The sequence below is a fragment of the Xiphias gladius genome, chromosome 1 (assembly GCF_016859285.1).
Source record: "Xiphias gladius isolate SHS-SW01 ecotype Sanya breed wild chromosome 1, ASM1685928v1, whole genome shotgun sequence".
Taxonomy (NCBI): Eukaryota; Metazoa; Chordata; class Actinopteri; order Istiophoriformes; family Xiphiidae; genus Xiphias; species Xiphias gladius.
This window is the reverse complement of record NC_053400.1, coordinates 18,451,680-18,476,373: the sequence shown is the minus strand read 5'-3', so window position 1 is coordinate 18,476,373 and position 24,694 is coordinate 18,451,680. Positions and strand designations below refer to the sequence as shown.

General features: G+C 39.8%; 1 protein-coding gene across 1 annotated transcript; it reads left to right on the top strand.

Annotated features, from left to right (window-relative positions):
* The first annotated feature begins 542 nt into the window (after positions 1–542).
* On the top strand, positions 543–24,314 carry aldh1a2 (aldehyde dehydrogenase 1 family, member A2). The gene is made up of 13 exons (XM_040129856.1): positions 543–777; positions 9,167–9,271; positions 9,907–10,047; positions 10,482–10,611; positions 12,486–12,547; positions 13,351–13,479; positions 15,054–15,167; positions 19,394–19,496; positions 20,180–20,364; positions 20,470–20,634; positions 21,312–21,469; positions 22,863–22,937; positions 23,193–24,314. The coding sequence occupies exons 1-13, from the start codon at positions 661–663 to the stop codon at positions 23,263–23,265; spliced, it is 1,557 nt and encodes a 518-aa protein (XP_039985790.1). The 5' UTR covers positions 543–660; the 3' UTR covers positions 23,266–24,314.
* The last annotated feature ends 380 nt before the right edge of the window (positions 24,315–24,694 follow it).

Genomic DNA, 24,694 nt, shown 5'->3' with positions numbered 1-24,694 from the left:
GATAAGCTCCAGAAGCTACTAAATGGACTTTGTGGTGATATTGCCTTGCCACGTAAATATGTGCTCTGGGTGTCGTTAGACGACAATGCTCCACTCTGGCACCTCTGGAAGCGCGGTCTGTTCCTCCCCAATGTGGCCACTTATAAACACTTCTGCGAAAAGCGGGTCCTGCTAGAGTGTAGCGTCAAATGGGGGGAAGTGGAAGTATGTATGCATGTAAGTGCGTATACAAGTGCACGGACATGCTTAATTATCATTAGGCAGTTGTTGTCGAGTTCACACAATATGCCACTGATTTGCATGAGGGCCAATACCAAACTTTCCTCATGACCGTCTCAGTATTGTAGTAAGTTAAACAATGAATTAGTGTGGAAAACGGGCAGCTGCTGGTGAGTGAAAGCAGTGGAAAGTGAGTGCATCGGGAGTGTGAGGTGGGTGGGGTGGACGCGTTTCTCCTCCTTAACACGCATGGCTGAGGTCCTTTATGTAAATGCGTGAATTTAATTTTCAAAAGGACAGCCCTTTCCCTTGCCCAATGAAAATGAACCGCGGCTGACACCTGGCTATAAACCCAGGAAGGAGCCCAAAGCCCTAATCAGAAATCTGTTGAAAAAAAACCCGGAGAGGCGCAGCAGGCAGACGAGCGGAGAGACGGCCGCGATGACTTCCAGTAAGATCGAGATCCCCGGAGAGCTGAAGAGCGACCCCGCCGCTCTCATGGCATCCCTCCAGCTGATGCCCTCGCCGGTGCCCAACCCGGAGATCAAGCACACCAAGGTCTGTGTCCCCCCACACCCCTCTGCCGTCCGACTAGCTAACTTTGCGCGTGACGACCCGCGTCTCGCGTCCCTTTAACCAGAAGCTTAGCAAAATCTGACGGAGGAAAACCCCTCCTCGGTGTCAGCGGCTGAAGTTTTCGGGATCGGAGCGCGCAGCTCGCCCGGGGCTGGAGCTGATCAACTTCTCCGAGCAAAAACTTCCGAACCTCCAGCAAAGACCTGATAAGGGGGACCACTGCACACTTTAAAGTCCCGGGGAGTCTGTCTCTGCGTCCACGTGCTCGGTGTAGGTCAGCGTTCAGTTATCCATAACTCCTGGGAGACTTATTTTAAACCCATGAAGTAGATCGAATATATAACATGTTTTATAAATTATTATATAGTTTGTGTTCTGTCGCGGTATCACTTTAATTGTTTTTTCGAAAAAAACAAAAAAAACAAATCGACTGCTTCAAGCAATTTAGTGGATTTTTTACATTTTAAAGTGGGATTCACTCCGTCACTGCATAGACCCTAAGATTATGATAGAAAAACCGATTTTGATTTTCCACGTAGTTTGTTCCAGTAATAATTGCACAAGATACAAAATAGTCATGTTTTTGTTTTTAGTAGAGGCAAAAACGTATTAATAAAGGGCGTGTCAAAGTTGAGCGGTTTTTAGGGGTAAACTGGGTAAAGTGGCTCTAACACCAACTAGACCTACTTAAATGTTTTATAACACTGAGTCATGTGGACAATTTATACATATTATTATATTGTTTATATTTTTTCTACATTGCACCTGAAGTTCAGTTTTGTTTAACACACAAGCCTGCATGAGGAGTCTATTAATGAAATTTTATTTTTCAATTAAATTCCCCTACTAAAGGGATATTAAGAAATCAATTAAAATTGAAATATTGCAAGGTTGGAGCCAAACCTTTCTCTTTTTTTCAATTTTTTTCACTATGATTATAATATTTCACTCAGTGTTTTTGTGTTATTCAATGAGTCCTTAATTTACTGTAATTAAGACTGCTCACAGTCATTTCAGGCATCAGTGGAAAGAGATGAAGTAAATAAAACCAACATCCTTTCTGCCTGGTCTGAAAGTATTTTCTTTTAATGACATAAGTGATCACAGCAATTTTAGAAACAGTGTGACAACACACACCCAGGCATTGTCTCATTATTGTATTACAAACACAAAGTTGCTTCAGCACATAAATTGTTTAGAATGAAAATGCAGGTTGTCAAAGAAAAGAAAATATGTTATCGGAGAAGTTTTTGGATCGCTCTACAGCCAGAAGTGTGTGGGTGGGAGAAAGGGGATGCAGAAACAGCTGGACAATGAAGCATGAGTCAAGCTAAGAACATTATTTGAGTCATGAAACAAATCATGTTTTAGATATGAGCAAAAAAAAACTGCTTTCATAGAGATTCTACTGAAAACATCTGGTCTTAACTCAGGATGCTGTGTGTAAACCCTAAAATCTATAGTGAAGTGCTTCAGCAGTTTGTTGCCATGATAAGTAAATAGCAGTTAATATACTGTGGAATAATTGAAGCAATAATTAATCACTCAATCTCAAATCTTATTTCTTTATTTTAAGCCATCACGACCTGAATGCGAGTCCCACCGCAAATGTTGAGCCAGTGACACACATAATGATACTAATACTCATAAGAATTGTTTTGCTTCTGTCTGATAACATGTCTGGATTGTTTTGATAGTTTTTTTTGTTTTTGTTTTTTTCATTTCACACACACATTGGTAGAGTCTGAACTAAGCTTACATCATTAGTTCCTCTGGGATTTTTGTAATGTTTATGGTCATTTGTAGTTAGTGCTCTCATCATCGGTCCCGAACGGGTCTTTTAGCTGCCGAACAAGTGTTTTTATGATTGTGAGATGAAAGAGCATGTCTCATAGAGTACAGATTAATCATAGCGTGGTGTAGGTTCATTCATGGTATTATTGCTGCGAGTTAACACATACCTCGGTGTTTTAAGTGCAAAGGGCACGCTGCTGCTGCACTGTAAAGAGGACGGTACATGTTTCTATAGGCCCTGTCGTGTTGTAAGCTTTCCATTCCCTCACAGCACAGAGTGTTAGTTAAACGGGTGGACACAATGGTGTACAGGAGGAAATTTAGGGAGCGACTTGGTGAATTAACCCCCAGGAATTTGGATCATCCAGTCCCTGTTGGTTTGGTGGACATAGGGGGCAGAAGGGCCCTGATTTATGGGCACCCCTGGCGTGGGCTCTCCTCACACCCTGTTCCTGTTCTCCACCCCACTGACTGCAAGGGAAACAGTCAACACTGTTCACTGGCCTACAGGGCGTGTGGATGGAGCTGCAAGCGTCCAGACACAGATTTTCCTCAGACACTGTTGTCATAATAATATCCATATTTTTTCTCTGCAATATAAAGGAAATGTTGAGCTTTATATAACTTTTATAACTATGAGAATGAAAAAAAAAAACTACAAAAATTTCAGTTATTAAGTCACCACAACTATTCTTTGGTTTGCAATGCAAAGATTACATCTGAGCAACCCTGGAAAGAGAGATATGGCTGATACAGTGTCATTACTTAACAGGTTTCCTTCTACAACAGGGAAGCATGTGATAAAAAATGTTATTATAATCGAGGTTTGCTCCTTGTACTTTTCAGCGAGTCATGAACTGCTCCCGATCAAAGACAAATTGTATGATTAGGCTCTCTTCCTTCTTGTGTGCATCTGTAAAAAAAAATTGGAGTTCTGTTAAAAGTTAGCGTTAGTAGTTTTCATACACACTCTCTCTTGTAGCTACAACCATGAGGAGGAAAGCTATCTCCCTATCCCCTACCCCCACATTTCTATTGCTAGAAGGCTCCAGCAGCTGGGTTACAAGATAGAAACAGTTTAAAGGTTGATAGGACCACAGAGGAAGCCATAAATAAGAGAGCCATGATAGCTATTTATTGATGTTTTTCACTTGTGGCAGAAGTGGAGAAGAGAGACTCGGTTTTTTTATGAATAATTAAGGAGAAACTACTGCTCTTTTTAGTGGGGGATACCTCTGGCCTCTGTGATTTTTCACACTGTTCAGTAATAATGAATTGTTATACAAGACACTCAGCGGGACAAAATTAACAAGAATGGAAATCAAAGCATGGCTTTGCTGCTTTTGCTTCGAAAGAACAGTATAATAGAGCCTTTTACAAACTATTTTTAAAGTACGAGAATGATCTGCAAAAGTCGATATCAAGCTTCAACAAATGACTGCAGTTAGTCGATTTAAAAGAATGTACTGTATATGCAAAAAATCTGCATTTTTAAAATGTGTCTTATAATAACCATTTGGTTTTTTTTGTAGCCATAATTGGGTAATAACATAGGAAATAGTACAACAAATAAAAAGAGCTGACAAGGAACAGATGTGGGGATCAGATTCAGTGGCTTTGTTAATTGTCTGAGTTACAGATCGCTTAATATAATCAACAGTTATAAATTTTCTTTGTTGCTTTGCTCATGACGACATTAGTGCACTTTCTCCATAGGAACCTGTGCAGAACCTGTCTGCCGAAGACCCGTGTATTTGTAAAGCAGTCTATGCAGAGACAGATACTCAGTTTGGATGAATAAGAGGCTCCATCAATCTGTCACTGATTGAGATAGTACAGATGGAGGCTTGGGGCTCCCCGAACTTAGTTGCTGTCCACTGGGGTGTAAATTATGACCCTGTCTCACTGTGTGGGTTAGTGGCCCTGCCTCACCAGAGCCTGACCTGCAGTTCTGGAGTTTTTCACTTCAAAACCTCCATCTTACTGCGATCAAGATCAAACAGAGCCAAAGTTAGGGGATACTGTGCAACTAAATGATTTATCACGACGAGCACAGCAAGAACCCCCTCCACCTCCTTCCACGCCTTTGCTTACACAATCTCCCTGTTCGCACACACATGGCCGCGTACTCTCTAAAACGCATCTCTTTGATTGTGACAGGGTAAGTGTGCACTGCCATTAATATGTCCATTGGTGTGAAATGCCTACTTGTGCAGCAAGTGTAAATTATCATCTTAGTGGAAACGTCAGCATTGTGTCCCCTGTCTCTTAATCACTGTTTAAGGAAGAGCGGTGACAGCGAGGTTACCCTGTTAACTTCCCATACCTTCAGTCTGCAGCCCCCCTGACAAGGAACGTGTAAATCCTTATGGTGTCATTATGAAAAACACTTGGCTTCATCCGTTGGAGCAGGGTCTATCTCCAGTGAGCATCAGACACAGCAGAGACAAAGTTCTTTTTTCTAGATGTTCATTTGAATGTGGAAAAGCGTCACATTTCTTTAAAAATTACTTTCCCTTTGTCAACTGATTCCATGAGCAAAGTTACATAAAAAATGTTTCCTTAAAATTTTAAACGTTTAAAGAATGGTTAAATACACAGGAAACCCATTAAACCTTAGACGTTCAAAGGAAAAAAACACCAGTAGTGAGAGGAAAGGTCAGTTTTATTGTTGATTCATGAAAATTAAACTGCATGTAGCCTTTGTCTTTTGCTCTGCCTTTCATTAAGATTGTAGATTAAGTTCTAATATGTTTTGTGTTGTAATAGTATTTATATTAAGTCTAAAAGGTTATACATTTATGTTGAGTGATAACAAGTTTTCTGGCATTTTGCCCTACTCAGATATTTCGAAAAGGAGACTAAGTTTTGGGATTCATGGCTGCCAGTTAGATCAATGGCTGATTTACCTGAAATCTGACTTTAAATATGAATTTGCTGGATAAGAGTCTGCCCAGAAACTTTCTCAAACACTTGTTTTCAGCTGCAAAAAGCAAAATCTAATGTCCCTTTTGGAGTTTTAAAAAAATGTATTAAAAAAATTAGCATCACATAAGCCCCAAAGACTTGAATCTTATTTGTTTGGTACTCCAGTGACGTGGACAATCTTTGTGGTTTCTGACTACTGGAAGAAGTGAGTTAATTGAGTGGATTAACTGAAAAAGTGAATAAGAAGATGTTTGTAATTACAACCTTATGTCAAATTAGTGTTTCTCACATAACTTCTCAGTCAGGATGAACAACTTTCACCACTTGCCCACACACACCGACGATACAAAGACGTTTGCCAGTCAGTGACAGCGAGGTCGCCCTCGGCAAATCCAGGAGAGCAGGGTGGCATTGTCTGTGGGTGTGTGAGTGAAAAACACGAAGGCTCCATGGTGTCAGACATGTGGAGAGGAGTAGGAGAAAAAACACCAGCTGGTCTCCACTTTCACATGCTCTTCGCTCACTTGTAACAGTAGTAATTATAAGACTTTTGAAACCCATCCAGAAGCAGAAAGGAAATAGAGGTCCTGTGATAGAGGAGGATATGAAACTTCCTGCACAGACGAGTGTTGCAGGTGCCCGGTTAGGATTCGTGTGGCTGTGGAATCTTGGCGCTCTGTGTATAAACACACACATACAGCTATATAAACCCTCACACACACACACACACACACACACACCCCTAACCCCCCCCCCCCCCACACACACACACACACACTCCACCTCTCGTCCTCCCCCTCCCCCTTATCCCCCTGCTTTGAAAAAAAAAAAACAACAGACAAGAACCGAGTAGCATTACATATTCCTTCAGCCGTTTAGCATCTGAGCTGTGAGAAGAAGCAAAGAGCCAAACAGATGTTTTGTTGGCTGCAGAAACTATTTTGGCGTTTCTTACTTCCCATTACAGTTCATTCCTAAAAAATGAATTCTCACAAAAAAAAATCATGCACAGTTCCGTTTATATGAAAAAATGATGGACTTTAACATCCTCATATTTTACTAGGTGTAAGGTGAACTAATCGTTTTTATTTAGAATGTATAAAACGTTTTGTGATGGATTTGCAACCAGGCACCAATTTGTAGCTGATTGGAATCGTGCTATCAGCAAAAAAAAAAAAAAAACAACAACAAAAAAACTCCCTTAAAACGCGTTTGATTACATCACGTCTCATCTTTTTATTATCCGAATGGCTAGGATGTCTCTGGATGATGTGATTGACAGCTTCTGCAGAAAAGCATGGGAGTTGCTAAATGTTTGCAGCTGCCCTGTGGCCCATGCAAGAAGTCTTGACCTGTAAGCTTACTGCTTAACTCTCATCCACATCCGGCCTCACTGTTATATGTCAGGCATCACATATCAGTTTTCATATTCACTTTTTGCCAGTTTTAATGCTTTTTTCAAATTAATTCAGCAGTAGAAAAAGTTTAAAACTTCGAAAGTTGCTCTATAAATGGCATCATTTGCCAGAGCAAAAACCTGTTTATTTTGAAAATGTTGTCATCATCTTTGCAGCCTCTGGATACCATGGTAATTCTAAGTATTCACTGGCAGCACAGATTTTTATAAACATGAAACCATCATGTTAAGTGATAGTAACAACCCCGCAGGGAATGGGAAAGAAAACACTATTTGTCATTTGAAAATGTGCACCCTTGCACTTGTTTTTTCTTTCTTGTGTTCTTTGCCCCTCGTCCAAATGATCCTAAAAGCAATTTTAAGAAACCTTGAGAGTTGATTTACAACGTGGGCCTGTCATCTTAATCAAGTCTCTCAAAGGAACGAGACAAAAGTCTAACACCAGTCCGAACCCAGAGAGAGGGCCGAGCCAAACGGCGGCTGACAGTTGTCCTTTTCTGGCCATGATTTAGGTGGCGGCCTGCTCCACTGTTCTCGTGCTTCATCCGTTCTCCTTTAACAGCGTCTTGTGAGAGGGGTTACGCCATGCATAAAGCTACCCATGGTCTGCATTCTTGCTCGGACTGTTGAGGCTGTCAGGGGGCTCCTCTGATTTAGGGCGCCCCACTTCAGTGGCCCCTATAAATTTAAAAGCTAATTCAGTGCTCTACAGGACTTTCTGTTTTTGTAGCTGGCCCTCTGCTCCTTATCGTTACTGACAATTTTATGAAGTGCTCTTAATGAGCGGCAGATTAAAGGTGGCCTCTGATGGAAGGCGCCTGAGAATACTGGGCTGGTAGGTTGAGAAGCCACTAAGGCCTGTGTCTATCTGTGTGTGTGTGTGTGTTTGTGTGTGTTTAGGTTTGTGGGGGATGGTTTGGGGGATGGCCAGTACAAAGGACCCGTAGAGGAATGAGTCTGCTAACGTATGGTTCTGTGGGGTGGTACACACAGATACTGAACACCTTAAACGTCTGCGTGTGAGTTATTCATATGTGGAGTCCACATTATGAGCTTGTGAGTCGTGGGAACGAGAGAAGGAGGCAGGCAGAGTCGTGTGTTTGCTGTGACTCCAACAGTTTTCAGACTCCCTGGCATTTTATACCAGCCCAAAAGTAAACATGGCTAACAGTTTACAGCCAATTAAATAGTACTTAAAGCCCAGCGTTTATGGAGGTAAACATGTTGGAGAGTTTAGGGAGGCTTGGGCCAGTGGGATACTTGAACCCTGCTCTCAGGTTTGCTCTCAGTGCATCTGAACTCCTCTAAAGTAGAAGGACGGTAAGAGCATATGTATACACAGAGGGATTTGTGCCAGCAGATGTTCTCCTTGCACTCTATTTATCAGACAGACTGACAGCCATTAAAAACAGAGTGTGAGTAGTCTGCCTAATAATTCTAAACATGTCAGCAAGACAGGAGCTTTTTTTTTGTGATTTGCGCAAGATATAGTTGCAATTTCAAATCGCACCGTTCATTTTGCTCCCCTTTTCATCAGCTGAACGATTTGTTTTTTTATTCCAGTGACATAATTCTCAGCTTGTGATTGTGTAAACATTTATTTTTCTTTTGGTCTCAATAGACGTTGAAGATGTCCTGTTTGGAATCCCAGGCGGTTGTTTAACGGAAGACTTGCTTTAACGCATCACAGAAACCAAGCACGGCACGTGTTTTATGATCTCGTAAACGAGCAATGATGTTGTGAAACGTGTGTCTGTGTGCGTGGGGATGGGTGGAATGGTGGGGGTCTGGTGTCTGATAGGGATTTATCTGCTCCCACCCACCCCCCACATCCACCCACCCCCTTTGTCTGGATGGTGGAGCACTCCCCAGAGAGCAATGCAGGACAGGCAGGAATCTGTGTCCAGATTTCCAGAGATTCTCCCATATCCCTTACACAAGAGCCTGAAAGTGCTGGGGCTGCTGCCTGAGAGCTGGTAGTATTTCACAGCCTGAACATGGTTACATGAAAAGATTACTTAACATAACATAATAATTTAAAAAGAAAAAAAAAAAAGGTAGACATTACTGTCGTACTCAAGCTCAGTATGTTGGCAAATCATTGCATATGTAAGGTTTTAATAATATATTTGTGCATTTAATTCATATAAAGAAGCTACATTCATGACTTTAATCTCTTTAACACAGATACTCTATTACTAAAATACTAAAGACTGCCATTTTCCCCTGCAGATTTTCATCAACAATGAGTGGCAGGACTCTGTTAGTGGGAAGGTCTTCCCCATCTACAACCCAGCTACTGGAGAGCAGATCTGTGAGGTCCAGGAAGCAGAAAAGGTAAATACTCTCCAGCATAACATCTTTTGTCTGCCCTTTACAGTGACAACAGGGTTGTCTTACTCCAGATGGTTTCAGTGGTGGAAGAGATATTTAAATCATTAACTTAAGTAAATTTAGCACTACCACACTATATAAATTATCCATCACAGCAGGTAATATCCTCAAAATTGAACCACTTCAAATACCGGTGATTTTATAGACTCATGATGTGTTTTGTATTCAAAATCTTAATCTGAAAAGTAAAGAGTAGCTGTAGTCATTGAATAAAATGTAATGGAGTAAAAAGCAACATAAATGGTACTGCATGGTAGTATAATGGTGGTAAACTGATGAGAAAATGCACTTATTTTTTACCACTGGACAGTTTGACAATGAAAATTCTGTTACAGTTCTTCTTCTGACTACAACTATTTGTATCCAAAGAATTGAGAAATCCAGAAGTGCAACATGAGCTCAGGCTATTATTATTTGGTGAACTTGCAGTTGTTCTGGCCCTTCCTTATTTCAGTAACTTTTAGAAGAAAGAAAAAAAGGAATTGCTTGAAGAATTGTGATTTCATGAGGAAGTGCAGAAATATACCTTTGTACTGGATCAGGATAGATAGTTAGCGTGTTCCCCTCTCGTCTCATAGGCTGATGTTGATAAAGCAGTGCAGGCAGCTCGCCTTGCTTTTTCTTTGGGCTCCGTATGGCGAAGAATGGACGCATCTGAGAGGGGTCGTCTCCTGTCCAAACTGGCTGACCTGGTGGAGAGAGACAGCATCTATCTAGCAGTAAGTTAACTGAATATTGGCATTTCTCTGAATTGATTAATGTAATCTTTAATATAAGCTTTTTTTTTACTTTAGAGAAGTTATTTCCCACATGGATATAACAAAAAGTCCTCTTATCCACGTGATTATTACCCTATTTATGTATTTATAACAGCAGTGTAACTGCATTGAAACAGTTTTCCTTGTTAATAATGCATTTTTACTTGTTCTACAAAGCACTTTGAGTTGCCTCTGTGTTTGAAAATACAAATAAACTTGCTTTGCCTTAAAGAGAACATATAACTGTAACTTAGGGGCTGTATTTGTAGTTTAGTGTTATCTTAGTGTCACATTTCACCCATGGGAGAGTGTAAAGGCTGGAACAGTATGGAATCATGTGAGGATCACAAGGTTATATTACATATTTCTCAAACGTCTCCCCCGTCTCTTTTCAGACTATTGAGTCACTGAACAGTGGGAAGCCTTTCCTGCCCACCCTGTTTGTGGACCTCCAAGGAACCATAAAGACACTGAGATACTTTGCTGGATATGCAGACAAGATCCACGGCACTTCAATTCCAATGGGTAAGATCCCCCTTTGAGCACTACAGCAGAGTTTCATTGAAATGAACCCACAATTGTTGTTTAGGAAAAATCCTTGGATTGTTATTAGGGCTGGGTATTAAACCGAAATTCATATTGAGTTGTGTCTTCTCTAAGTATTAAAAACTGCCAAGTACCAAGAGTTGGTTGCTTGGTTAGAGTGTTAGTCTTCTTTACTTATTGAGTAATCAGATGTGGCTTGATTTACACCATTATTTTGTATATTTCGGGTGCTTGTACAACTCTTTGTGTTAGGACAAAGACGCATTATGAACCTTTAATAACTGATTTTTTTTAAATAAGCTGTAAACACAACACTGACATGTTTTCATCTTTTAAGTTTATAGGGTGAACATGTTACGAAACTGTTAGCTATTAACATCAAACATCCAACACTTACAGAACAAGTTTATCATTCATTTGGAGCCTCAAAGTCAGATAATTATCTGTGCATCAGTACGAGCGGCTCTTTTTAGGTCAGCATTGTCATCTGATCGCTTATTATTATTATAAAAATATTGATTATAGCTGCTTTAAGAACTTATTTAAGGCTTATTTAGTTGAATGAAGAAATACGTTTTTGTAGAAAAAGCATACTCATACTTGGCTGAGTAAGGTATCAAATTGGCAGTCAATCCAAACGCTAACATTTATTGACCTGAGGAAGATGCCGCCAGTTTTGCCCCTCTAAGGCGGCTGATTTTTGGGTTGGAAGAGGGGAAAGTCGGCTCTCTGTTTCAACAAGAAGCACAAAAAAAAAAAAAAAAAAGAAATAAGAGAGCGGGCATGTGAAACATCCTCATACCACTATGTTGTCCCTCTCAAAGCTTCTCTTGTACAGTGCTGCCAAACCAACCATAGTGAGCATTTCCCCAGGGCTCTGGTTTAAGCTTTATTCCTCTTGTAGACTTTCAGAGGAAATAAACACGGGTATTCAGGTCGCCTGTATGATGTAAAGCAGTCAGTAATCATATTTGTTCACCTGTCAGGATGAGGTGCAGTACATCTATCATCAACAACCCCTTGGCATCTATTCGTCTTTCACATTGTGCTACGATTATGGTGTTAAATTTGCAATTTGCATCGAAAGTGAGTAAGGAATGGGAAGTGTCATCGTGTGGAGCACCCTTGGCCTTGCATTTTGGTATAATTTACACTGCTTGTTCCAAATTGAAATATAAGTCATTTCCAGACATCAGAATGTCAAAACAAACCTTGCAGATACGGGAGTTCCTCCGGAAAATCTCACGTCTGATAGGTTTATAGTTTCATTCTTCAAACAATAACAATTTTGAAAGATCCAACATCCACTTCGGAATTAAGGAAAAAGGTCGACATGTATGAACCTCAACTTTTTCCCATCATGCAGTTGTGACTGTCTGGCTCGTCTTCTACGTTGATCATTCCGGTCCAAATGCAACATTAAGCAAATTTTCATCAGCTGACGACTGTTGTAGCAAATTTATACGCATATTTCTTAATATCAATTGTTTCTGTGGATGATGAACAAGCATGGCACACCCTCAATAAGTACCTCCTTTTATTCAAGTAATGCAAGAGGAATGAGCAAACCTTTCCAGCATAACACCCATCGCTATGATTTAAAACAGTTACACACATGCCTACGCAGTTGTAGAATCGAAACAAAATGTAATCTCACACCAGGGTAAAGTAACCAGGAATGTTGCGTGTGGAGTGACTTACAAATTAACATGTAGAGTCAACAACACTGGGGGTATCAGGTAGTGACATTTTTCATGTGTTTTTCATGAGGCATTTTGGAAGCTTTAAACTGCTAAAGCTAAATCTCTCTGTGTGTGATTGTGTGTGTGTTTTGCATGTGTGTTCCTCCACAGATGGAGAGTATCTGACATTTACCAGATATGAGCCCATTGGAGTTTGTGGACAAATTATCCCTGTGAGTATTACCTTTCCTACAAGTGACATGCATGATGGATACAAATGGACATAGAAGATTTAAAAAAAAAAAGACAGATAACAGTGAATTGGCTGAGTATAAAAGAGATATTGGTGGTTGTTAGTCTTGCCTGTTTGTTGTCATTACATTCTGCATTTTCCAGTAATTCCCTCACAGTCACTGTTTATTCGAGTAAATCCTGCTGGTAAGCCCCCAAAATGACTGTGCCAGTGAGTTTGAGTAATAGGGAACGAGAAGTGAGAAGCAGAGGACTGAGCTGAGGGATTTAACATAGCGAGTTTGAGGAAAGGAGAATGGTGAGAAAGGAGGAAAAGATCAAGGAGAAAGAGACACTGTTGATTTCGCAAGAGTGCAGAAAGCGTGTGGTTCTGTGTTGAGCCCCATGGGCTCCTGTGTAAAGCAGAAATAACACAGGCCTGTGTGTTGTACAGTGATAGGGGTCTATTGCACATGTGTTGCAATTTCCCGGCTTTCTCAGAATACTGTGGGAAGAGAAAATACTGTACAAGTGCCGAGAACATTTTCTCACTTGACTATGTTTAGACAGAGTGAAAATGAGAGTAAGTGACTTAAGAGCGATGAGTTATTGAGCTTGACTTGTGACCACCCAGTGTGTCAGTCAGATGCATGATGTCTTTTTCCGGCTTGTGTTTGTCTGTGTGTGTGTGTGTGTGTCTGTGTGTGTGTGTGTGTGTGTGTGTGTGTGTGTGTGTGTGTGTGTGTGTGTGTGTGTGTGTGTGTGTGTGTGTTTGTGTACGTGTGTTTGTCTGTGTCACGCACAGTGGAACTTCCCTCTGATGATGACAGCATGGAAGCTGGGCCCGGCACTCGCATGTGGAAACACTGTTGTCCTCAAACCTGCTGAGCAGACACCACTCACCTGCCTCTACGTAGCAGCTCTCATCAAGGAGGTAAATGACAGAATCACTCTGCCAACCACAAATGTGCTTAAAAAGCATTTTGTCAGCATTTTATTTGGACAGACCAAAGTTAATAGTCCAATAACTGAATAAGAATCACTTACAGGTCTCAGTTTGCCAAGAACACAGTGTTCACTATGAATTTTGCCAACACTTTATTTAGATAGTCAAATTTTAATGTAACCACAAAGTGACAAAAAACAGATGTTTAACAGCGTGTCACTTGTCTATCTGGTGCATCTTTTCAGAGTCTGTAATCCTAATTTCCACCCCTAGGTTAACTCAAACCAACACATTAGCTAGAGTTAAAGGGTCAGTTCACCTAAGCATCGTTGTCAGATCAGCTGTCATTCACAGTACTATACTACCTTGTTAAAAGCTTTTTAAAAGACCACAAAAACCACAGAAACACCTATATCTTTTAAACTGTAATGACGAACAGCCGAGAGGGAAAAAAACATTCACGTAAGCCTCACACTTATAAGTCCGAGACGGAGCTATCAGGAATTTCTGACTCCTACGATATCTTCCATGTGGCGAAAAGAACTGCGGACATGTAAACAAACTGTTGGCAGAATGGCAGCAAATGCCCCACCACTGGCAGTTACATGAAAAAAAAAAATTCAAATATGTAAGACAACAAAAGGAGCTAAAGGTTACTACTAGGGCTCACACCTTGGAATGGCAGTCCCAGGTTGGAATAAGGGGGGTTGTTCCCGTTGTTCCCATTCTTGCATGAATGCAGTATTAACCTTATAACAATCCTTGTATAGCCCTAGTTTAGTACCAAACTGAACATTTCAATTGTTTAAATCACCAACAGACTGAACATACTACTGAACTGAAGACAGTCAGAATGAGCACTAAACATAGACAGTATAAACAGTGTTCACTTAATGATCTTTGTACTGAAGTGCATTTGAACGACAATGTGATCACTTAGCTTTGAAAAAAGTGAACGAGCTACGTAGTCCGTGACTTTGTATTTTGAACTGTGCTGATTCAGCAAAGTCATTCATAATTTTTACCTCTAGCTTGAAGGTCAAATGGTTAGAGTAATCAATGCTGAAACATTACGAAAGAGCACTGATACAAAAAGCACAGGGCATATCATAACAGAGTTTCACACATATAGTGCAATCAAGACAGTCAACATAAATATGATCAAGAAAACTTAATACAGGTATGTAATAAATACAAATCCAAAGTGAGATAAACGCATAGCAATGCATTGTAGTGTAGTTAGCAAGCGGAGCTGTGTACAGTAGGGGTGAACACAAGTTAAACAGGATATGAACAATCAGCATTGCATATTAATGTAGTGAAACCAAATAATGCTGTGCAAATCTCAGTGTCCACATCCTCCCTGTCTTCCCCCTGCCCCCTCTGGCCTCTCCTCTTTTTGGAGACTATCTGTCTGTTGCCTTCTTCTTTTTGATGTTCTCTCCATTCTCTGCTGGTAGGGAGGTTGGGTTGGGTCCGGATTCCCCCACACTGCCTGTGGTTTTGCTTGGCTCTGCTGTCATCTCCGCTAAAGCTTATTTCCTCTCATATTGTTTTGACAGGCCGGGTTTCCACCGGGAGTCATCAATATTTTGCCAGGATTCGGGCCAACAGCAGGAGCTGCAATTGCTTCGCACATGGGCATAGACAAAGTGGCCTTCACAGGATCAACTGAGGTACTTTTCTAGTAAAGTGTCTAGTAAAGTGGCTCAGATCAACACCGTCCTACTGCTTGCTTTGTCAGCGAACACAAGTGACACAGTGACCAAAATGTGCAGAGCATAAGAGCAGGCTGGGTAATTAGGAGACGTTGTGTGCCTGTATTGAAGTCTAAATGACAAACAAATGGGGTCTTACATAAGCTGCGTGCCCTGTCATTACTCCTCATGACAGGGGGCTCTGATTTTATCTTGCACACATGCACATATTTGCGCTGTCAAGAGTATATAAACACATCTCTCCAAAAACACTGTCTCTCTTTTGTTTTCCCTCTACTGTCTGCTTTATTAATGTACCCTACCACAGTGCCTTTCATCGGACTTACTATCAGGACACACACAGGATAAACCCTTGTAGCTCTACAGAACAAGGAAGCAGTTAATGGAAAGCTAAATCGTCAAGGACATACCATGTTAGGTGTTGAGTGCTCGTAGGTGTTGCAGTCCAAATGCATTCCTCCGGCCGGAGGTAACAGCCAGAGTGACAGCAGATTCCTTTTCTGCAGATCATTTATAAACATCTGTTATTTCTAACTGCAAACTAACCCCTCTGGGAAAACCATTTACAGCAATTCCAATGTAGACTTTATGTTTTAATGCCACAAGTCTGTATTTCACATGTATCTTTGGTGAATCAGCCAGGGTTGTTTAATGGTTGGATCAGCCTTTGTGATTCATGGAGATGTCTATTGTGACTCTGGTGGTGTGTTGGTGAAGCAGTATATAGGCTACATTGTTGTAAGCAACATCCAATAAGCCCACAGATATAAAGACATCATAGATTACTGTCCTTGATAAGGAGCCAAACAGACACAGTAACAAAAGCAAAATAAGATATCATGGTGAGTAATGTTTATCTTAACTTAAAGCCTGAATGAACGTAAGACTGAGGGAACAAGGTTTTTTTTGTTTTTGCATACTCCGGTTTACTTTTCAATAACTCCACCGGTTGAAGATATAATGTGCGGTAGAAAACATGACAAGTATCAGTAAAGGTGGAAATTTTAATTAATTCATAAACCCAAAAATGTGAATGAAAAAGATTTTGGGTCATGCTATCTATGCTGCTCTAGAAATGGTAGGGCCGGTCGGTTGATCCACCACTTTGATCAGTTATCCACTGACTTTTCTATAAGCGCTCCCATGAGGTTCACATTTTTCTCTTTTAGTGAAGTGTTTCGACAACAATGGGATGTATCGCCATTTTTTACACACATTAATGTCTCCCTCAGGATGAAATGTAATAACTTTGTTTTATCGGACATTTTAGCTACAGCTGCAGCACTAATTAGCAAATGTTAGCATGCTAAACTAAGATGGTGAACATGGTAAACATTGGCATGCCAGTGTTGACATTGTGAGCATGTTAGCACGCTGACATTAGCATTAAACTCAAAGCACAGCTGCTCCTACGTACACCTGCTAGCATGACTGTAGAGTCTTTGTGTTGTTCTTACCTCACTTACTATCAACCCCTTGAATATCCCATTGAATTGTTTTGATTTTCCTAATTCTTTTCCATTTAATCGTTTTTTCTGGTGTTAGTGTGGCTATGTCTGTTTCTTGAAAATTCCTACTTCAGCAACAATCATTTCAACCAGTTATTGAAAACTTGCCATTTGAGAAACACAACACAAGCTGAAACATGGTAACAAAAAATGACAAACATAGTAAATATGAATAATATAAATAAGATTGGCTCAGTGTTTACTGAGCCAATTTTCAACGCTATTTATTTATTTATTATTTTCTGATTTCCCATGCCCCCCTCTGGCTGGTTCTTGGTCCCTCCTATGCCACCTCCTTTCAAAAATCCTTGAGTCGCTCCTGGCTATTGGTCCACCTAAAGTATTCTATAATTGAAATATTGACTAGATATCATTAGAAAATTAAACAATTAATTCTGAAGTATTTTCAGGCATTTATCCCATGCATGAATGCCTATAACATTCTGTATTTATGATTTTCCAGTACAGTATAACATAAAAGATACATTTTCCAATTCTCATTCTCTCTCTCTCACACACACACACAGACACACCCAATCAGTGTTTGCACGCAAGCCTGCATAAATGCACCTTCTAACACAAACATCTTCTTCGTTTTATCATCTCGTCTTGATTGAACACTTCCTTTGTGAGTGGCCCAGTGTTTTTTTTTTTTTTTTTTACTAGTTTTCCTGTTGTTTCATGTGATCTGGAGTCAATTACTGAGAGAACGAGCCAGTGCTCTAAGAAACTGCTGATGCCCAGACAGTGAGTCATCGCACTGTAGTAGCAGTGGTTGGGAATAGTAGCCGCCACAGCATCTCCTCACAGGGTGGAAGGTGGTGGTGTAGCTACAGGTGGATTTTAGGACCACAGCTCATCTACGCAAAGACTCACATGTGACCGTGACTCCACATGGAGGAGTCTAGCAGCTCAGCGTGTTTCCGTTACCCCTGAATAAACACACGCTAACCCCCCCATAGTCAGCGGCTTTGTGTTTCTGATCAAAGACAGACAAAACACATCAGAAACGACGAAGCCAAGCCAAGTACTGTGTTGTTTTTATACAGCTTCCGTACCAGCCACAGCAGAGCAGTCAGTTGATTCTCTGCTCTGTTCTGTTGTTTTCTTTTATATCTTGGTAACTTGAAGATGAGTCTTTTCCATGTGCTTCCATGGGTTTTTTTTTTTTTTTTTTGGTTGGACACTAAGAGGGTATTTTTCACTTTATCCTGTAAGTTTTCTTGGAAAATAAAACAGGCTGTATGAGTAACAGGAAGATGAATACTTGTTTAGGGTGTTGGGTTGTGAGGGAGGTGTGTGGGGTTTTTCAGGCTTGTTATCTTTTGAGTCAAGATTTCAAGACACTGAAAATCAGCAAAAGAAGCTGATTCATTCTACTGTCCCAGAATTGTGTTCCCCCAAATTGCCAGTAGGGTAAATAATTTCCTTTGTTTCTGGTGCAGTTTTAAATAGCACTTTTTCACACCAGAAAAAAAAAATGGAGGATTTGCATCAAGAACTCGGAAAATATTCCTGTAAATTTCTCTAAAAGAAAAAAACTCAATATATAATGTATTAGTGTACTTTTGTTTAAGGACCGCATAATGACCATGACTACTAATACCTTTTTATTCCATTGTTTAATCAATCCTATTTTGTTTTGGCTTATATTATTCTTCTATTTTACTTCTTTTTAATCTTTTAAAATCGTATTTGTTTTATGTTGAAAGGTGCAGTACATTTAAATTTGCCTCGCCGTGCCACACATAACATTGCTTCCCATAAAACCACAACTTGTCATTTCTATACTTCAGTTTTTGTGCGGATTAAACAAAAAATACCAGTGGTTACACATGTTTAGCCCATCTATAAAAAAGGATTTATACTTTACATCATAACGAGTCTGTGCGTGTATTTTGTAAACTGTTCCAGGCATCTATTGGTTTCCATTAAATACTGTACGGTATGAAAATGTTTTCACAGCCTCTTAAACCTTGCTGAGCTGTATAATCGATCACAGTAAGCATCAAGTCTGCACTAAATTTTATTTACTTATGGTTATGGTTATGGTATCATTTGTGAGGTAAAGAAAATGAAGACATCTCTAATCAGTCTGCTCCTAAACTGTAACACTAGACAAAACAATAGCCTGTAATGTAACAAAAATGAATAAAGATGATGTTCACTGTGATTGTCTACACAAGTTTCAAGAGAAAAAAAATGTCAAAAAATCTAAAACTATATAATATGCGTTTGAAAATGGTCAACCACAAAATAACATTTTTTGCCTTTAGGAAGCTAAAACTTGCAGAAACACTAGTATGGTCCTTGCCGTCTTCAATATTGACACACAAGACCCGTTTCATACCAAACAGCTTCTCTCCCTCTCAGTCAGTTAGATCACAGGACAGCACCCACACACCTTGTGGTTGCTTTTTGCTGCCCTTCATTCAGACATCAGATGCTGTTCCCGGCTAAAACATAATTTTATTTTCCTATTGCTGTTTCCATAAACCCGTAATAGATATTCATTTTGTGTGTTTGTAGAACTCTTGTTTCACCTGGCCTACTGGTGCATTCCCTGTTTGGAGTTAACCAACCTCTTTAGGCTATTTAGTGGCTCCAGCTGATTTACTGATCTGGCTGCAGGCCTGCATCTCTGTGAGTAAACCTCAGATCTGTTCCCTCTGCTAGGTCGGCAAGCTGATCCAAGAAGCAGCTGGTAAGAGTAACCTGAAGAGAGTGACACTGGAGCTGGGAGGAAAGAATCCCAACATCATATTTGCAGATGCTGATTGTGAGTTTTTAAGTAATGCTTTATTCATTGCTCTAACTACCTGAAACCCTCACCAGGTGGTTTACCACTGTCACTGTTTTGTTTGATTACTGTATTTGTCCCATTATCGGGCCCTTCATACTGTGGATAAACACACATCGACTGAGAATCCTAAAATGCTCAAAAGGTTTGTAGTGCTATGAAAACATATGGATGGATGGGTTTTGTATAAAGTCTATATGGCTCACCAAACTGGGGGTGCTGAGGCTTTCAAATGCTTTCAGCAGCCGTGAGAGTGGCTCCCTAAGGCCTGTAAATCAAGAGAATGGACCCTGACTCAGTCGGGTGCTTCAGCCAAGGCCCATAAATCACAGGGGTCTGTTAACCCTTCGTGGGTAACAGCAGGGTCCTGTCTCTCAGGTGTCAGGTATCAGATTTGCACAGGATAGCTCCTATAATCATTGGGGTAAATTTTGTAACAATCTGCTGTGCACACAACCATTTTTTTAAACCAGATTAAGTTTTTAAATGTATGTAGCTTCTGTTAACATTGAATTCCAAATTATTCCTCTCTAAACAGAGATTAAGATATTTCTTCTTAATAATTAGCCTTGTGATTATAAAATTATTCCCACCAGGCGGTTTTTTTAATGAACAAGTGGTTTTATCTAGGTATTGATGATCTAAAACCTCTTTTTTCCCAGTGGATTTGGCTGTAGAACAGGCCCACCAGGGTGTGTTTTTCAACGCGGGCCAGTGCTGCACGGCAGGCTCTCGCATCTATGTGGAGGAGCCCATATATGATGAGTTTGTTCGGAGGAGTGTGGAGAGAGCCAAGAGGAGGATAGTTGGTAGCCCCTTTGATCCCACTACTGAGCAGGGTCCACAGGTGAGCGAGGACAACGGATCTATCACTTCATGAAACTACAGACGTGTTTTAACCTTTCTCCTCTGCCCTGGGTTCTCACGTCCTTTCTGTCCTCCACCTCCACAGATCAGTCGGGAGCAGCAGAATTGTGTGTTGGAGTTTATCCAGAGCGGCATCAGTGAAGGAGCCAAGCTGGAGTGTGGCGGCAAAGCTCTGGGCTTGAAAGGGTTCTTCATTGAGCCCACTGTTTTCTCTAATGTGAGGGATGACATGCGCATCGCCAGAGAGGAGGTACAATGATTAAGAACAGGGATTTTGATAGCACCAGAACAACTGATGCATGTATACCTTTGTGAAAAGCAGTGGTGAAAGAAGTTCTCTGATTTTTTTACTTGAATAAAAGTAGTAATACCACAATGTAAAAATACTCCATTCAGGTCAATGTCTTGCATTCAAAACTTACTCATTACTCATTTCGAAGTGTTATATTATCAAATACATATTATCCACTATATAGAATGTTATTATTGATACATTAACATGTAAGTGGCATTTATTGTTGTTGCTGGTTGAAGAGGAGCTAATTTTTAACCACTTTACATTCTGTTGGGTTGTTTAATTTATAAAAATGCATGATAACTTATTTTTCTTATGGTTTTGTCTGACCTGCAGAGTAATTATTAACTAAAGCTGTAAACTAAAGGAAAAAAAAAAACCAATAATTCCTTCTGATATGTAGTGGACTTGAAGTATAGAGTAGCTTGAAAAGGAAATACTCAAGTAAAGTACAAGTACTGCAAATCTGTACTTAATTACAGTACTTGAGTAAATTACTTATGTTACTCCTTAACCTTTCAGAGCTCTTTGTTTATGACCAATAATACATAACTGTTATAAATATAAATGAGATAAGTAAATGAGGAGATTTGAAGTTAGTAACAAACCTGTATATTGTTATCTCTTTACAGATTTTTGGGCCTGTCCAGCAGATCATGAAATTCAAAACTATCGAGGAAGTGATAGAAAGAGCCAACAACACAGATTATGGTTTGGTTGCGGCTGTATTTACCAATGACATCAACAAAGCTATGACCATATCCACAGCCATGCAAGCGGGCACTGTCTGGTAAACTTCTAAAACATCTTCTGTCTCTCTTTAGCTGCAATCAGAATTTTTTTTCATGTGGGAAGAATCAACCATTTCAGGGATACAGAAACCATAAACTGGCAACATGCCACTTTACTATCATTACATAAGTCGCAAAGAAATGTTTTCCTTGCTTTTCTTCACTTTCCGCCTCAGCTCAGAAATTCAAGATGTAAAAATATCAGAAGTAATGTGCCAGTGCAAGACAACAACATAAAACATAAACTGTAAATGTAAACTGACATCCCAATTTTATAATTTGTATAAATGAATTGGTCATAAAATGTTACTTCTTGATTTCACCTAAAATTGTTTTGTTTCTTTTGTAATTATCTGCAGATGGTTATGAGTGGGGGTAGAAGTGTAGCTAAAATACAGCATCTGCCAAGAAGTTTTCATAACTTGTCATACTTGACTGAAATCCTCTGCTAGCTGAGAGAACATTTCTCTATCTTGTCCTTCATCCTCGATGCCACCCCAGTCACCATCCTACTTCTCCCATGACACTCATCGGCTTTCCATTAAAATTAAAACACATCGCACAACTCCTCTGCAGTACACTATCCTGTTGATGTCTGAGGTTGTTTCTTACTTACAGTCCAATGATCCGTCGTGTGACTTATAGATCACCATAGATGCTAAGTATACAAAACAACATTACCATCATTTTTTAAAATTGTATTCACAAAATAAAATATTTGTTCCTAGTGGACATAGAAATTTAAAAGAGAAATAATCATGAATACTACACATGCAATGTTACAACCGACTTTCAAAATTTTCTGTAGAAAATCTTGTGTAAACCCATTAAAGGATGAACTCTGTACTCATGGAACCTCATTTTTCAAACTAATTTTCCCAACAAATCTCTTTTATCTTTTGATATATGTTATCCCCCGTAAATTTGCTTCAAATAGCGCTACTCAGTCAATTCCCTCTATTTTAAGGGTTACAGTCAGGGAAGGACTCTTAAGGGTGGACTGAAAGGGAATTCTTGGATACTCAGTCAAACTCCTCCCTCCAAACTTACTCAATCCCAAAGTTCAACCACTTTCTTCACTTTGTCATGTTTTTTGCCATAATCTACTCAAACTTTTGTAGTTCTTCATCATAGCATCCTCTCACTAGTTCTTTCCCAGGGTGCTGTAGCTATAAAATTCACGAATATATGACCCACCAACTTTAAGCTGTGTTTGCTAAATAAAAGTGGCATTTTCAAAAATAGCAGTAATGATGACCATATATTTTTACATCAGTCTTACTAAATGCAGCTTTAAAACTACCGCTTTAGACAAAGTTATGCACCATTTTTCAACAGCAAGCCACATTAGTCAAACGCACAAGAGTGATCAATGTTTTGTGTATTTCCCAGGATAAACTGCTTCAATGCTCTGAGCACACAGTGTCCATTTGGAGGATATAAAATGTCTGGCAATGGACGTGAATTGTGAGTATGGCTTGGTTGTCTACCAGCTGAATATAAACAAATTAACCACAATATTACTAATACTGACTTTATGTTTTGAAAACCTACTTTCCAAAACTGCTTAACATCACATAAATCTTTATCTAAAAGGATATTGCGATATTTCTGCTCCAAGGTTGTCAAGCAGTATCCACGCTATATTTCAATGTTGCTGTCAGCATGATAGTTTAAACAAAATGAGCAGCATTGTTATAATTTCCTGTTGTGTGTTTTCAGAGGAGAAAACGGCTTGAAGGAGTACTCAGAAGTGAAGACCATCACAATGAAGTTGGTCGCCAAGAACTCTTAAGGCTGCCACACTTTTTCGGGAGGAGGTAGCATCTTCCTCATCACTGACCCGCCTCTTGTCGGTCCATCCACAGCGGCAAACCACATTAACCGTCAAAACAGTTATCTCCATGGTAACTACAGGCTGTGACCGCTTGCTGCCCTCTCAGTCCCTGCATCAGCTCTGCCTTTGCTTGCCACGGACAGTCAGTCAATCCCTGTCCAGCTATCTCCACCCGCCTTGAATTTGTGGACTGTCTGTAGTCTACCTGGCAACCACTGAACTACCCCCATACTGTATACCTCCTTCACTAACTACACTAAAGCACTCACAGAGACGGTGGGGGAGGCTGTTCTGACTGCAAACCCCAATAACAACCCCCCTCCCAGCCGCTACACCCTAAACCTCACTCCCCAGATGCTGGATGTTCAGAGACTCAGTCGCCGCACTTGCAATCAACCCTTTACTAGCAACTTTTCATGTGTTGATGTGTTGGGAGAAAGTTTTTCTTTTTGTACTGTGCGGTATGATCATCAAAAACCTCATGTGTCATTGTCTTGGTAGAATTAATGCAAGCATGTCAGCTCATTCAAGACCACTGATGTTGTTGGCCTCAGATATGAATGGATAAAATGTTAATTCAGAATTAAAATTGATTTCTAATTGTCTTTGTTTATATTTTAGCTTTTATGACTTAACACTGTATGTCAACCTTTGACTGATGTAAACGTGAAAGATGTTAACCTCTTAAGAGCATTTTACTCTCACCGGCTAAAAGAGGAGTAGATGTATTTTAAACACTATGTAACTGATTTTCATTGATGTCCATCTATGTTTATGTTTATACAATCATATGCTATAACATTATAAAATGACCATAGTTTTTTTCAGTAAAAACCTTTTTCCTGGAAAACTTTTTTTTCTGAGTGTTCACTACATTATCAGGACTCAGTGACACACCTTCCCTAGCTGCTCAAGAGGTCGCACAATCTACAGTTGCATTCAGGCTCAAACACATCAATAATTTCATTAATCCTATTTGAAAATTGTTGCATTCATGCATCTCATGTGGAAATAAACTGACCCAAAGAGATGTTGATATGTTGAACATATTGTAATTAAATTACTTAAGTGGTACTGAAACATATATTTTAATAGAAAAGTGGTTAACAGTGTGCCCCTTGGGTGCTTATCCAGTGGTTAAAATTGCAGGACCTTTTGTATAAGTGTTTTTTAATTCTATCAGCTCCACCTACTGGGCAGGTAGACTCACGACTAGTGCAATATTAGGGCCATTTTTCGCAGAAGACATTCTGACATCTCAAAGTACGAAAAGCAGACATGTAGATAATGGAATTGATAATGACTTAATTCCATTTAGCTACTTTGGTTTCAAGGTTCTGATATTGTTAATGTTTTTAGTAACACCTCTGCTTTTTGTACTATGAAA